Genomic DNA, 16,953 nt, shown 5'->3' on the forward strand with positions numbered 1-16,953 from the left:
GCTATAAGGGTCTTTGTTTGGCAAAAGAAGGCTCTTAGAATAATAAATGAATTATCCAAGTTAGACTCATGCAGAACAACTTATCAACAATTTAATATTATGACTCTTGCCTGTATCTATACTAACAGTAACTTGAACTGTGTCAAAGCAAATATTAGCAATATTATCGATACCAATTTAATTGATGACCACAATACTAGACAAACACTAAATCTTGTTAAACCCAGTACTAGACAAACTCTAAATCTTGTTAAACCCAGTACTAGACAAACACTACATCTTGTTAAACCCAGTACTAGACAAGCACTAGATCTTGTTAAACCCAGTACTAGACAAGCACTAAATCTTGTTAAACCCAGTACTACACAAACACTAAATCTTGTTAAACCCAGTACTAGACAAACACTAAAGCTTGTTAAACCCAGTACTACACAAACACTAAATCTTGTTAAACCCAGTACTAGACAAACACTAAATCTTGTTAAACCCAGTACTAGACAAGCACTAGATCTTGTTAAACCCAGTACTACACAAACACTAAATCTTGTTAAACCCAGTACTAGACAAGCACTAGATCTTGTTAAACCCAGTACTAGACAAGCACTAGATCTTGTTAAACCCAGTACTAGACAAGCACTAGATCTTGTTAAACCCAGTACTAGACAAGCACTAAATCTTGTTAAACCCAGTACTACACAAACACTAAATCTTGTTAAACCCAGTACTAGACAAACACTAAATCTTGTTAAACTCAGTACTAGACAAGCACTAGATCTTGTTAAACTCAGTACTAGACAAGCACTAGATCTTGTTAAACCCAGTACTAGACAACTAAATCTTGTTAAACCCAGTACTACACAAACACTAAATCTTGTTAAGCCCAGTACTAGACAAGCACTAGATCTTGTTAAACCCAGTACTAGACAAGCACTAGATCTTGTTAAACCCAGTACTAGACAAGCACTAGATCTTGTTAAACCCAGTACTACACAAACACTAAATCTTGTTAAACCCAGTACTAGACAAACACTAAAGCTTGTTAAACCCAGTACTACACAAACACTAAATCTTGTTAAACCCAGTACTAGACAAACACTAAATCTTGTTAAACCCAGTACTAGACAAACACTAAATCTTGTTAAACCCAGTACTACACAAACACTAAATCTTGTTAAACCCAGTACTAGACAAACACTAAAGCTTGTTAAACCCAGTACTAGACAAGCACTAAATCTTGTTAAACCCAGTACTACACAAACACTAAATCTTGTTAAACCCAGTACTAGACAAACACTAAATCTTGTTAAACTCAGTACTAGACAAGCACTAGATCTTGTTAAACTCAGTACTAGACAAGCACTAGATCTTGTTAAACCCAGTACTAGACAACTAAATCTTGTTAAACCCAGTACTACACAAACACTAAATCTTGTTAAACCCAGTACTAGACAAGCACTAGATCTTGTTAAACCCAGTACTAGACAAGCACTAGATCTTGTTAAACCCAGTACTAGACAAGCACTAGATCTTGTTAAACCCAGTACTAGACAAGCACTAAATCTTGTTAAACCCAGTACTACACAAACACTAAATCTTGTTAAACCCAGTACTAGACAAACACTAAAGCTTGTTAAACCCAGTACTACACAAACACTAAATCTTGTTAAACCCAGTACTAGACAAACACTAAATCTTGTTAAACCCAGTACTACACAAACACTAAATCTTGTTAAACCCAGTACTAGACAAACACTAAAGCTTGTTAAACCAGTACTAGACAAGCACTAAATCTTGTTAAACCCAGTACTACACAAACACTAAATCTTGTTAAACCCAGTACTAGACAAACACTAAATTCTTGTTAAACTCAGTACTAGGACAAGCACTAGATCTTGTTAAACTCAGTACTAGACAAGCACTAGATCTTGTTAAACCCAGTACTAGACAACTAAATCTTGTTAAACCCAGTACTACACAAACACTAAATCTTGTTAAACCCAGTACTAGACAAGCACTAGATCTTGTTAAACCCAGTACTAGACAAGCACTAGATCTTGTTAAACCCAGTACTAGACAAGCACTTAGATCTTGTTAAACCCAGTACTAGACAAGCACTAAATCTTGTTAAAACCCAGTACTACACAAACACTAAATCTTGTTAAACCCAGTACTAGACAAACACTAAATCTTGTTAAACCCAGTACTACACAAACACTAAATCTTGTTAAACCCAGTACTAGACAAACACTAAATCTTGTTAAACCCAGTACTACACAAACACTAAATCTTGTTAAACCCAGTACTAGACAAAAACACTAAATCTTGTTAAACCCAGTACTAGACAAGCACTAGATCTTGTTAAACCCAAGTACTACACAAACACTAAATCTTGTTAAACCCAGTACTAGACAAACACTTAAATCTTGTTAAACCCAGTACTAGACAAACACTAAATCTTGTTAAACCCAGTACTAGATAAGCACTAGATCTTGTTAAACCCAGTACTACACAAACACTAAATTCTTGTTAAACCCAGTACTACACAAACACTAAACTTGTTAAACCCAGTACTAGATAAGCACTAGATCTTGTTAAACCCAGTACTACACAAACACTAAATCTTGTTAAACCCAGTACTACACAAACACTAAATCTTGTTAAACCCAGTACTAGACAAACACTAAATCTTGTTAAACCCAGTACTAGACAAACACTAAATCTTGTTAAACCCAGTACTAGACTAAATGAGTGTTTTAATAATTGTAAGTATGAACAAGTTTTACTGTATAATAAACTGCTAAGTGGCGTAAGAGTAAAGCATTTTATACTATTGATATACTATTTTAAACTGTGATATGTTGGACTTGGCTACTTAATATTGGCTGTTACTTAGTGACAATGCCTATTGTAACTTGTTTACTTAGTGCAAAATAGAGTTTTTGATGTTGATTCTTGAACAAATAACAACCGTCATAAAGATCTCAAACGAACAATGAAAATAGTGCCTTCATACCCTGATCATAGAAAGAAAATTTTCATAAACTATTGTTCTGTGTCTCCCAGTCCAGTAGTTGACTCTGACTCTTGTTTCATACCCGTGAATGTCTCTACCCCTTGTCAAGGCACATTTCCACAGATAGAATAATCTTGTTTCCAAAATGAGAGACTTAGCAGATTTAACTGTTAAATCTTTTGAAAAGTAGAAGGCAATACTCTCTGAAATTGATGTTTCATATTATTTTAATAGCTTTTTTACATTTGAATGCACTAAAAAATTGATTATTTGTACAAGCCTCCCGATAAACCACTCCATAGGAGAGGTGTGAGTAAATTAAACCATAATACGTCGTCATCAGTACCTGACTTAGGCAATACTCAACATGATCGTTCCATGTCAACCTCGTTCTAGGTGTATACCAAGGAATTTGTATAAGTATACATCCTCTACTATGGAGTCTTCCAACATGATGGCTGGCCCACATTCTGAGCCAATTTGTTCATAAAGAATGATTCACAAATTTAGATTTAGAGGATTTATTGTAAGGTTGAGGCTGTAGAATTGAGGACACAATCATTGAGGTCACAAAAATCTTTTATTCCATCTCCTTCTTGATTTACCATTAAAGCAGAGAGTTGTGTCGTCAGTATACTGAGCAAGGCTCCTGTGCAGATGTGATGAATCTGAATATTCACTTGAAATTTGAACAATTTGGGATCTTCGGCTCAGAAATGAATCAACCCATAATAGGGGTACGCCTTTATACCATGGGATTCCAGATTGTCAAGCAGTAGATTACATAAATATGCACATGTACATAGCTGGTCAATACATTCGAATGCTTTAAATAACACAGTGAGATTCCGGTTTTCCAACCCCTCTATGATCATTTCACCTGAATTACCACTGCTTCTATCCTAGATTTTCTCTTTTTAAATCCAAATTGGTTACTGGAGAGCTGATTGTTAAGAAATCCAAGCATTCTTGTAAAAATATTTTCCAAACATTTTGCTTAAAATTGGCAAAATTGTGACAGGCCTATAATTGTTGATTGAACATGGATAATTTTTTTTAATAGCAGTTTTCAGGAGTAAGAGGAAAACTCCTGTACAGAAGGATAAATTTACTGATTAGGCCGAAGGGCTCACAATATGCTTAACACACTGTTTTATGAGTCACTTTGTCAATATCTGTTATTTTTTGCTGAAGCTGTTGAATAATACAATCAATATCCTCACAGCTGACTTATTGCTACAGCAGATACTCGTAACGTTTTTCCTCTTAAACCTTCTCTTGCCAGAACTAACACACGCTTTCCTGAAGTATTTGTACATGTAAAATTTGAAACAATAAAATTGTTATTTAAGTTAAATGTTTCTAACTCAAATCCGTTCACATTCTGTTCTATTAGAACTTATATATCGTTGTTCTATCTCTGCTAAAATAATTTTGAGTGATTCTACTCATGATTTCAAGTCTGTATCATCCATTCAAAATTTGTGGTTATCACTAAATTACTTGATACTAATTCAAATAGTATGTTATCACTGTAACCACCTCTTATCATATCAATCTTTTATTATGAAAACTTTCATTAAAATGTGTGATAAAATTAAATTTTTAATATGTTTTTAGAAATTTGCTAATTTATTTATCAATAAAAAATAGATACACAATAGAAATAATTGAAATTCATTATTTTAATATTTTCAAATTATTTTTGACACGTTCTTAAAAACTGTAGAACTGATTGATTGCTAGTGTTGTTCACTGTGTAGACGAGTTCAAGCACATTCTGGGTAGTGAGACGTCACGGCGTGGTCTGCTCGCAGTGTTCCAGCTGTTCCAACATCCTGTGCTCAACCGTCGTCTGTTGTACGTTCTCCTCGAGGGCACTCTGTCCACCATGTTCGCACAGGATCATCCCCTGGACGCCATTTTCACACGACTACACTCCCGCTCGCCCCGTGTACTGAAGAGTAACCTCACACGCACCACTTGTCGGTGATGAGCGTCCCTACACCGCACTAGGCTCAGGCAGAGATCATAGCATATATTTTTTTACATATTTTTTGGATCTGTATAAACAGTTAGTTAGTTTTGTAAGTAATTTATATGTGTGCACTTAAGGTAACTGTTCACAATGATGTGTACACAGTCAGGTCAGATACTGTTGTGAACTTCACAGTTATGTGTACACAGTCAGTCATATACTGTTGTGAACTTCACAGTTACGCGTACACAGTCAGTCAGATACTGTTGTGAACTTCACAGTTACGCGTACACAGTCAGTCATATACTGTTGTGAACTTCACAGTTACGCGTACACAGTCAGTCAGATACTGTTGTGAACTTCACAGTTATGTGTACACAGTCAGATCAGATACCGTTGTGAACTTCACAGTTATGTGTACACAGTCATTCAGATACTGTTGTGAACTTCACAGTTATGTGTACACAGTCAGATCAGATACCGTAGTGAACTTCACAGTTATGTGTACACAGTCAGTCAGATACTGTTGTGAACTTTACAGTGATGTGTACACAGTCAGTCAGATACTGTTGTGAACTTCACAGTGATGTGTACACAGTCAGGTCAGATACTGTTGTGAACTTCACAGTGATGTGTACACAGTCAGGTCAGATACTGTTGTGAACTTCACAGTGATGTGTACACAGTCAGGTCAGATACTGTTGTGAACTTCACAGTGATGTGTACACAGTCAGTCAGATACTGTTGTGAACTTCACAGTGATGTATACACAGTCAGTCAGATACTGTTGTGAACTTTACAGTTATGTGTACACAGTCAGTCATATACTGTTGTGAACTTCACAGTTATGTGTACACAGTCAGATCAGATATTGTTGTGAACTTCACAGTTATGTGTACACAGTCAGTCAGATACTGTTGTGAACTTCACAGTGATGTATACACAGTCAGTCAGATACTGTTGTAAACTTTACAGTTATGTGTACACAGTCAGTCAGATACTGTTGTGAACTTCACAGTTATGTGTACACAGTCAGTCAGATACTGTTGTGAACTTCACAGTGATGTATACACAGTCAGTCAGATACTATTGTGAACCTCACGGTGATGTGTACACAGTCAGTCAGATACTGTTGTGAAATTCACAGTGATGTGTACACAGTCAGTCAGATACTGTTGTGAAATTCACAGTGATGTGTACACAGTCAGTCACATACTGTTGTGAACTTCACAGTGATGTGTACACAGTCAGTCACATACTGTTGTGAACTTCACAGTGATGTATACACAGTCAGTCAGATACTATTGTGAACCTCACGGTGATGTGTACACAGTCAGGTCAGATACTGTTGTGAACTTCACAGTTATGTGTACACAGTCAGTCAGATACTGTTGTGAACTTCACAGTGATGTGTACACCGTCAGGTCAGATACTGTTTTGAACTTCACAGTTATGTGTACACAGTCAGGTCAGATACTGTTGTGAACTTCACAGTTATGTGTACACAGTCAGTCAGATACTGTTGTGAACTTCACAGTGATGTGTACACCGTCAGTCAGATACTGTTTTGAACTTCACAGTTATGTGTACACAGTCAGTCAGATACTGTTTTGAACTTCACGGTGATGTGTACACAGTCAGTCAGATACTGTTGTGAACTTCACAGTTATGTGTACACAGTCAGTCAGATACTGTTGTGAACTTCACGGTGATGTATACACAGTCAGTCAGATACTGTTGTGAACTTCACAGTTATGTGTACACAGTCAGTCAGATACTGTTGTGAACTTCACGGTGATGTATACACAGTCAGTCAAATACTGTTGTGAACTTCACAGTTATGTGTACACAGTCAGTCAGATACTGTTGTGAACTTCACGGTGATGTATACACCGTCAGTCAGATACTGTTGTGAACTTCACAGTTATGTGTACACAGTCAGTCAGATACTGTTGTGAACTTCACGGTGATGTATACACAGTCAGTCAGATACTGTTGTGAACTTCACAGTTATGTGTACACAGTCAGTCAGATACTGTTGTGAACTTCACGGTGATGTATACACCGTCAGTCAGATACTGTTTTGAACTTCACAGTTATGTGTACACAGTCAGTCAGATACTGTTGTGAACTTCACGGTGATGTATACACAGTCAGTCAGATACTGTTGTGAACTTCACAGTTATGTGTACACAGTCAGTCAGATACTGTTGTGAACTTCACAGTGATGTGTACACAGTCAGGTCAGATACTGTTGTGAACTTCACAGTGATGTGTACACAGTCAGGTCAGATACTGTTGTGAACTTCACAGTTATGTGTACACAGTCAGTCAGATACTGTTGTGAACTTCACGGTGATGTATACACAGTCAGTCAGATACTGTTGTGAACTTCACGGTGATGTATACACCGTCAGTCAGATACTGTTTTGAACTTCACAGTTATGTGTACACAGTCAGTCAGATACTGTTGTGAACTTCACGGTGATGTATACACAGTCAGTCAGATACTGTTGTGAACTTCACGGTGATGTATACACCGTCAGTCAGATACTGTTTTGAACTTCACGGTGATGTGTACACAGTCAGTCAGATACTGTTGTGAACTTCACAGTGATGTGTACACAGTCAGGTCAGATACTGTTGTGAACTTCACTGTTATGTGTACACAGTCAGTCAGATACTGTTGTGAACTTCACCGTGATGTGTACACAGTCAGGTCAGATACTGTTGTGAACTTCACAGTGATGTGTACACAGTCAGGTCAGATACTGTTGTGAACTTCACAGTTATGTGTACACAGTCAGTCAGATACTGTTGTGAACTTCACGGTGATGTATACACAGTCAGTCAGATACTGTTGTGAACTTCACAGTTATGTGTACACCGTCAGTCAGATACTGTTTTGAACTTCACAGTTATGTGTACACAGTCAGTCAGATACTGTTGTGAACTTCACGGTGATGTATACACCGTCAGTCAGATACTGTTTTGAACTTCACAGTTATGTGTACACAGTCAGTCAGATACTGTTGTGAACTTCACGGTGATGTGTACACAGTCAGTTAGATACTGTTGTGAACTTCACAGTTATGTGTACACAGTCAGGTCAGATACTGTTGTGAACTTCACAGTTATGTGTACACAGTCAGTCAGATACTGTTGTGAACTTCACAGTTATGTGTACACCGTCAGTCAGATACTGTTTTGAACTTCACAGTTATGTGTACACACAGTCAGATACTGTTGTGAACTTCACGGTGATGTGTACACACAGTCAGTTAGATACTGTTGTGAACTTCACGGTGATGTGTACACAGTCAGTCAGATACTGTTGTGAACTTCACAGTTATGTGTACACAGTCAGATACTGTTGTGAACTTCACAGTTATGTGTACACAGTCAGTCAGATACTGTTGTGAATTTCACGGTGATGTGTCAGTCAGATACTGTTGTGAACTTCACAGTTATGTGTACACAGTCAGATAGTCAGATAGTCACAGTACACAGTCAGTCAGATACTGTTGTGAATTTCACAGTGGTGTATACACAGTCAGTAACTGTTTGAACCACAATGAAGGGTGTATAAGATTATTACCATCTCATTCCAACATATAAGTTATAGTAGTTTTCTTTTCATTCCGACTGTGTCAAAATCCAATTAAATGAAGTCAAGATGGAAATCGATAGCTTTTTATCACATTACACAACCTAGATGAGTTTCACGTTTGTTTTCCATATTATGAGACAGCGTGTAGTCAGAATATTGTTGTTGCATTGATAAATACAATGGTTACTTTAAATTGTTTGGGGTCAGACTTGTAACTTGTCTTAAAACCCAGCATTATCTTTCATTTCAGTGGCAAAATTATTTTTGATGGTTTGAGAAAAATTCAATTAAAGAAAATTAGTTTTAATAAAATGGGGTGATAATGGTCAACTTAGCATTTTTTGATGGTTAAAATAATATTATTGTAATTTTTAAATTTTAGTTTTAATCAGTTATTTAAAGTTAATACACCAAAAATTAGTTTGTCTATTTTCTTAATAAAGATGTAATAATAAGAAATGTAACCAATGTGTAGAGAAATGTAAGTGCTTATTGCACACCTATAAACAGTATAAATGTAATTGTACTATTTGTTACACAGCCACACACTAAACAATGTTAGTCATGCAACATTATTGTGAGTAGTTACCAAGCCACTAGACAGTTTTGTTACACATTCCACTGCACCATTCTCAGTTAGAGTTACCAAGCGGTACCTGAATTACCTTGTTTTAATAAGTTTTAACCCAGTGTTCCCAATGAGGGCCATATGTTATTGTTATAAAACATAGTTGCGTAATTTCTAAACTTTTATTATACTCTTCGTTGTTATTAATTTATGTGTTGTTACATTTTGTTGATATGTAAATTAATTGTAGTTTATCAGTTAATCCCAAAGTTAATTTTATAAAATATTTCCAGTTAACACATTACAATTATTTAAACATAATTTTCTAAAATCGGAAACATGCTGGCATTAATTATTGCAGAAATAATTGTTTATTGTCTATTGTTAAATCATCAACAGTTCAAAAAATTAAACTTTTTATTGTTATTTTGCAATTTGAAATGTTTGTACCAAAGTTTGAAGATGATTGATATTTGTATCCAGTACACGTTTAACTTTTACTACATAAAATATATATGTGCAATGTCCTATGTTCAGTGAATTCCATCAGCCCACTGTAATTATTAATCAATTAGATATATTTTTCATTTTTTAATTTATGGTGAGTATTAATAAAACTGAACTTCTATCATAAAATGCTTGATAATTAAAAAGAACATAATTATTTTTTACAATCCAAGAAATTTCCTTAATCTATTAAGTTCATAAGATTTTAAGTATAGATTCTCTGTAAGTTTTATATTCTTGTTACAAGTATATAAAAGACACGTATATTTTATTTGTGAATGTACAAGTTCCGTATTTCTTGTTTAATTTTTGGCAGTGTTACACATTTACATCAATACCACGCTGAGGAGAATACAACAGACTGAGAGTTATGCTATTTTGAAGGGTCTGAAATGTTTGTAACATTATTAAAAAGAACTTTAGATGAGACACTTTATTGGTGCCAACATCTCAACAACGTGGTAGACCAAGGTAAGTGTGTCCTGCTAGCTATTACCTGACAGCAGTAACTCATCTCACATTCCCACACTTTCCACAAATAACTAACTACCAGTACAAGCCCTGTAACACACGCTGTGGGCCGGCAGAGGTGTCCTGCTAGCTATTACCTGACAGCAGTAACTCATCTCACATTCCCACACTTTCCACAAATAACTGACTACCAGTACGAGCCCTGTAACACACGCTGTGGCCCGGCAGGGGTGTTCTGCTAGCTATTACCTGACAGCAGTAACTCATCTCACATTCCCACACTTTCCACAAATAACTGACTACCAGTACAAGCCCTGTAACACACGCTGTGGGCCGGCAGGGGCGTCCTGCTAGCTATTACCTGACAGCAGTAACTCATCTCACATTCCCACACTTTCCACAAATAACTGACTACCAGTACAAGCCCTGTAACACACGCTGTGGGCCGGCAGGGGCGTCCTGCTAGCTATTACCTGACAGCAGTAACTCATCTCACATTCCCACACTTTCCACAAATAACTGACTACCAGTACAAGCCCTGTAACACACACTGTGGGCCGGCAGGGGCGTCCTGCTAGCTATTACCTGACAGCAGTAACTCATCTCACATTCCCACACTTTCCACAAATAACTGACTACCAGTACAAGCCCTGTAACACACGCTGTGGGCCGGCAGGGGTGTTCTGCTAGCTATTACCTGACAGCAGTAACTCATCTCACATTCCCACACTTTCCACAAATAACTGACTACCAGTACAAGCCCTGTAACACACACTGTGGGCCGGCAGGGGCGTCCTGCTAGCTATTACCTGACAGCAGTAACTCATCTCACATTCCCACACTTTCCACAAATAACTGACTACCAGTACAAGCCCTGTAACACACGCTGTGGGCCGGCAGGGGTGTTCTGCTAGCTATTACCTGACAGCAGTAACTCATCTCACATTCCCACACTTTCCACAAATAACTGACTACCAGTACAAGCCCTGTAACACACGCTGTGGGCCGGCAGGGGTGTTCTGCTAGCTATTACCTGACAGCAGTAACTCATCTCACATTCCCACACTTTCCACAAATAACTGACTACCAGTACAAGCCCTGTAACACACACTGTGGGCCGGCAGGGGCGTCCTGCTAGCTATTACCTGACAGCAGTAACTCATCTCACATTCCCACACTTTCCACAAATAACTGACTACCAGTACAAGCCCTGTAACACACGCTGTGGGCCGGCAGGGGTGTTCTGCTAGCTATTACCTGACAGCAGTAACTCATCTCACATTCCCACACTTTCCACAAATAACTGACTACCAGTACAAGCCCTGTAACACACGCTGTGGGCCGGCAGGGGCGTCCTGCTAGCTATTACCTGACAGCAGTAACTCATCTCACATTCCCACACTTTCCACAAATAACTGACTACCAGTACAAGCCCTGTAACACACGCTGTGGGCCGGCAGGGGTGTTCTGCTAGCTATTACCTGACAGCAGTAACTCATCTCACATTCCCACACTTTCCACAAATAACTGACTACCAGTACGAGCCCTGTAACACACGCTGTGGGCCGGCAGGGGTGTTCTGCTAGCTTCTGGAGTGTCAGGATATTCAGGATGGGTTAGATCGAGGGTAGGAGCCGCCTCCTATCGAGATCCATGAGGAAGAATTAGGATACTAATCTCAAAATCATGAAGGAAACAGGATTTTTCCGGACATTTGCCATCGTTCAGTGAAACAAGAAAACAAGAAAACAAGAAAATCATGTCCTCCCGGAAGAAGGGGAGGCCAGCTCTGAACCAGCCTCTCCAGTCTAAACAGGCAGAGGTTAGCACACCCTAGCGAGAACCTCTGAGGTTAGGGGACAAACTCCACCAACTGAAACAATCATGTCCCGCAGTGGACTAGACCTATCGATCGACCCTTAGTTAGTGGTGTGCCCAGTGGTAGTTTCAACTGGACGGTGAATCACCAGCCAGAAGTGATCCCGATCTTACTATAAAGACAATTTGAATATCAAGAGAACTGCTTGATGTAGGCCTACTAGTCGATGAAATGTTTGTCCCACTCCATTACTGTTACTGTGGTTGAATGGTGAATGTGAGCAGCCGCTGGGTGCAATTGTTAAATACAAAATATACTTTGGTTATTTGTACAAAGGTAAAATAATAGAACCATATAAATCAATGCCTGGTTTGGCTATAGTTCACAAGTATTCACATTTACTTCAACTGATTGTTCCTTGTCTGTAAGGAACTGAGTTTTACCTATTCTTTGTACATTTTTTTACATTTTAGGTAGATTTTGTTTACAAAACCGACCAATTGGAATTGTTCTTACGGTAGCACTTGGAGAATATTTCTGCATGATACTCCCAGATCTTAAGTTTATATACAGGATTCCAAAAGGAATACCAGGACTTTGAACAGGCATTACTCAAAAACTATTCTAGATAACTAAAAAATTTAAACGTCAAACTGAAGTTGAAATAACTAAGTTTTTTTTTCCATATAGCATAGAAGGAAACATTGACCTTGGCATGTGGAGAACAGCTGCGCAGTGGCAGATTGTTATTGAGCTTGGCGCCAGTCACGTGTACTGTTTATGGTGCAACAGAAGGATACGGTTCTGTGGTACGGAGACTTTAAATTGATTGTTAGTGTGCAGCGTCGGTTTTGAGTTACATATTGAGGTCACAATTTTCCAGATGATCAAGCAATTTGTCGCTGGTTTAACCGTTGTCATGACACACAGGAGGTGTGTTGTAAGAATATTCAACTGGCCGGCCGAAAAAAAGTGTTGACTAAATTGAATGGCCGACAGAGTTTTCAGTTAAATATACTCAAATCGACAGTCCATGATGTTATTTGTAAAACATTGAGATTTCATGCCTCCAAAATTCAGTTGACATCAGATCAGCCTAAGCGTAAAGACTGCCAGTTTTATACACAATGAGATTGATGTGGTGGTGTTAATCGTCTCAATTGTCGGATATTGGGTTCACAACTGTGCTAACTAACATTTGGTGAGTATCAAATACAGCTTTCATATCTGTAGACCAACAAATGGAGCTCACATCAAAACGTATTAAGGTATAAAGGCATGAAAAAAAAATTGCTCTTTTTTCTTCAACTGCTATTTGATTTATTTACATATCTGAATAGTTTTTAAATAACACCTGTTCAAAATCACAGAATTCTTTTTCAGAGACTCTGTGTATGATATACAGGGTGAGTGGCTCTTGGTGTGACAAAATTTTTTGGGTTATAATGCAATGTAAATATGATACAATGGCGGTTATAAAAAAGTCTAACTCCAAAAATTAGGTCTAAAATGAATTATTTTCAGTTTTTCAAAAAAACACGTGTTTTTGTACATAAATCTGATATTTCTCAGCAACGTATAAACATATGTGAGCAAACTACATAATTTTTAGGTTCTCCATTAAATTTTAAATTTGAAAAAGTTATTGGTTTAAACGGTAAGAAAAGAAAATTAAGCTTCAGGTCGATTCAAATGGCAAAGTTGCTAAGTTTCAGAAACACTGAAATATCATTGAACGCCATCTTTTTACCACACCCTGTACACAAGAATGTGTCAAGTGATATTAAAAACTTTGCCATTTAATAGGTTTTAAAATGGTATGCCATATGACCATAGTTAAGTATTCAGTTACATACTTTTATCGGTTTGAATATTAAAAAACACGCAAGCTACAAAAAGATTAAAACAATTTAATAACAACTGTACTTAATTTTTATGTTTTATAAAACTGCCTCATAAAACAAGGAATTGAAGATTACAAAAAATTAAATCAGTTTAAAATAATTTGTGGATGCTAGTTACAGATTAATGGTCACATCCTTTATCAATGTTTTAATTTCTTATCTTATCACTTTCACCAGTATTATTGTACATTCATTCCTTATCTTTTTTTATAAGGCCAGTGTCCACATGAATTACTTCTACCTCCAATAAACTATTTTTCTGTTCAATTTAGTCAAGTGTAGGCTGCCATGGAGTTCACTACTCGAGAATACGCTGATATGCACTTTATTTACGGATTTTGTGATGGAAATGAGCACGCTGCCCAAAGAGAGTATCAAGCTCGCTACCCTGATCGTTGACTTCCCAGTCATTCTGTGTTCTCAGGACTCTATCAACGTCTTTGGAGGGAGGTACAGTTCACAAAAGACCTAACGAAGTAGGACACATTGTCATGATGTAGGATTAGATGAAGTAGTTCTAAATTCAGTTCATAATGATAGTAGTAGACAACTTGCTAGAGACGTAGGTGTATCAAAATGGAAGGTTTTGGACATTTTACATAAGAATAAGTTCCATCCATACCATTGTACGCCTGTTCAAGGTATAAAAGCAACTGATTATGCTCCTAGAGTACAAATCACACACACCGGACAAGGGAACAATCCTTTCAAACGCGTTTTAGTATTAATGTTTGGTGTCGTAGTCTTAGGCGACCAATTGATTGGCCCTCACATATTTGATGGAACTGTAAATGGAACAAACTACTTAGATTTTTTGCAATACGACCTACCTAACCTTCTAGATGGTTTAAACAATGTTAAAAGAGACGAGCTTATATTCCAGCAGGATGGAGCCCCTCCACATTTTAATGCAACAGTACGTCAATGGCTGACTGAAAACTATCCCGAGTAGATTGGAAGTGGGGGAACTGTCGCATGGCCTGCCCGATCTCCCGACCTTACACCTATGGACTTTTTTGTGTGGGGTTTTCTAAGCAGGAAGTTTTATTCCACCCCAGTAAACTAAGAAGAAGAATTACGAGGCAGAATTGGTCTGGCTGCTCAAAGGCTTCGGGAAAAACTGTCTTTTAAAATGACTGTAGGAGCAATTAGAAAGCGAGCTAGAGCTTGTGTGAGGAAAGAAGGTCGCCATTTTGAGAATGTGCTGCAATGATTTTACTTTTAATGTTTTGTGTTCATGATGTATTCTAATTTTCATTTGCTTTATTGATAATTGATTAAAGTTCCATTATTAAATATCTTTACTAATGCTCAAAAATGATGTTTATTATACCGTCCTATGACTACTCAGTGTTAACCTTTAACCTATACTGATTTTTTTAATGGCAAAACACGTAAATAGTTGGTATGGCATACCTTGTTTTATAAGGCAGTTTTATAAAACATAAAAATTAAGTGCAGTTGTTATTAAATTGTTTTAATCTTTTTGTAGCTGGCATGTTTTTTAATATTCAAACCAATAAAAGTAGGTAACCGAATACTTAACTATGGTCATATGGCATACCATTTTAAAGCCTATTAGATGGCAAAGTTTTTAATATCACTTGACACATTCTTGTGTACAGTGTGTGGTAAAAAGCAGGGGTCCAATGATATTTCAGTTTTTCTGAAACTTAGCAGCTTTGCCATTTGAATCGACCTGAAGCTTAATTTGTTTTTCTTACCGTTTGAACCGATAACTTTTTCAAATTTAAAATTTAACGGAGAATCTAAAAATTATGTAGTTTGCTCACATATGTCTATAAGTTGCTGAGAAATATCAGATTTATGTACAAAAACACGGGTTTTTTTGAAAAACTGAAAATAATTCATTTCAGACCTAATTTTTGGAGTTAGACTTTTTTATAACCGCCATTGTATCATATTTACATTGCATTATAACCCCAAAAATTTTGTCACACCAAGAGCCACTCACCCTGTATAATACGGCTGTGGTGCAAAAAAGCACAAAAAGCCTTAATAAGTTGAAACTTGTTACAAAAATTGATCTTAGAAAATTATCTTGTCCAAGTTCATTGGTTAGCGTAGTATCCTAGTTTTTAAAAATGTATAACTTTATAGACCTGTGAAAAAGTATTAAAGTGTTTAAGAATGTATTATAACATTTCCTTCCTTTTTTTGTTATAAGCAATTTTTTGCCTCCAATACTTTTCAAGACCTCGATTATATTTAAATCCCACAAGGATATTTTTTTGAACTGGTAAAAAAATGCTGACAAAAGAGTTGGTACAAAAATTGATCTCTTTAAAACGTCTAAAGTTCACTGGCCAGCTTCGTACATCTTTTTGTTAAAAAATGGTGTTTTTTTTTAAGCTTTAAAACAATTCACAGCTCTGTTATTTATAAGTCTAAAACACATTGTTTTTGTAGTTGGAACCCTGTATTTCTAAAATATACTATATTAATATTTCTGTTATCACAAAATCTAAGTACTTGTTATGACTGACCCATAAGTACTATTTTGTTGTTTTTTTGTATGTTTTGTTGTTTTCATTGTTCATATTTTTGTGACAATAGTTTATAAACTAAATAATCTATAATGTTTTAATTATTAAGTTGTTTGTTATAGATTTTTATATCCCTCTTAAGGAATTAAAAAAAATCATGTAAAATGTTGAATTGTAATCATGGTTCCTGTATTTACAAGATTTAATCATTATTTATTAGTGTTATAAAATTAAGGGAAGTTGTTTGTAAAATTCCAAGTTTCAAAAGGCAATTTGCATATGTGTTCATTTCAGACCATGTACAGGTATTATCAGATTTGAGACCAATTTTATTAGACTGAGAACTTGTAACCATAATCTGCGTATAACTGCGATCGTAGTGTAAGTTAGCGTAGCTGCACTATCGCTTGTAGTTACTGTGTCATACACCAGAGTCATTGTTGACCACAGTATTACTATCAATAATCTTATTTACGCTTTTTGCATTTTATTCTGTGTGTGTTTCCTTAGCTTTCCTCTTCCCTCCTTTAAACATTATTATTCAGTATTTATATAATAATACTTCACAACGACTGT

The 16,953-nt window shown here is 36.6% G+C and overlaps 1 protein-coding gene across 1 annotated transcript in view; it reads left to right on the top strand.

The window, feature by feature from the left end:
- LOC124360919 (sorting nexin-13) overlaps positions 1-8,214 on the top strand; it is a 109,927-nt gene extending 101,713 nt beyond the window's left edge. Inside the window, exon 20 of the mRNA XM_046814920.1 lies at positions 4,777-8,214. Within this exon, the coding sequence (XP_046670876.1) occupies positions 4,777-5,006 (230 nt within the window). The 3' untranslated portion in view covers positions 5,007-8,214. The remainder of the gene's footprint in view (positions 1-4,776) is intronic.
- The last annotated feature ends 8,739 nt before the right edge of the window (positions 8,215-16,953 follow it).

Source organism: Homalodisca vitripennis, chromosome 4 (genome assembly GCF_021130785.1).
Source record: "Homalodisca vitripennis isolate AUS2020 chromosome 4, UT_GWSS_2.1, whole genome shotgun sequence".
Taxonomy (NCBI): Eukaryota; Metazoa; Arthropoda; class Insecta; order Hemiptera; family Cicadellidae; genus Homalodisca; species Homalodisca vitripennis.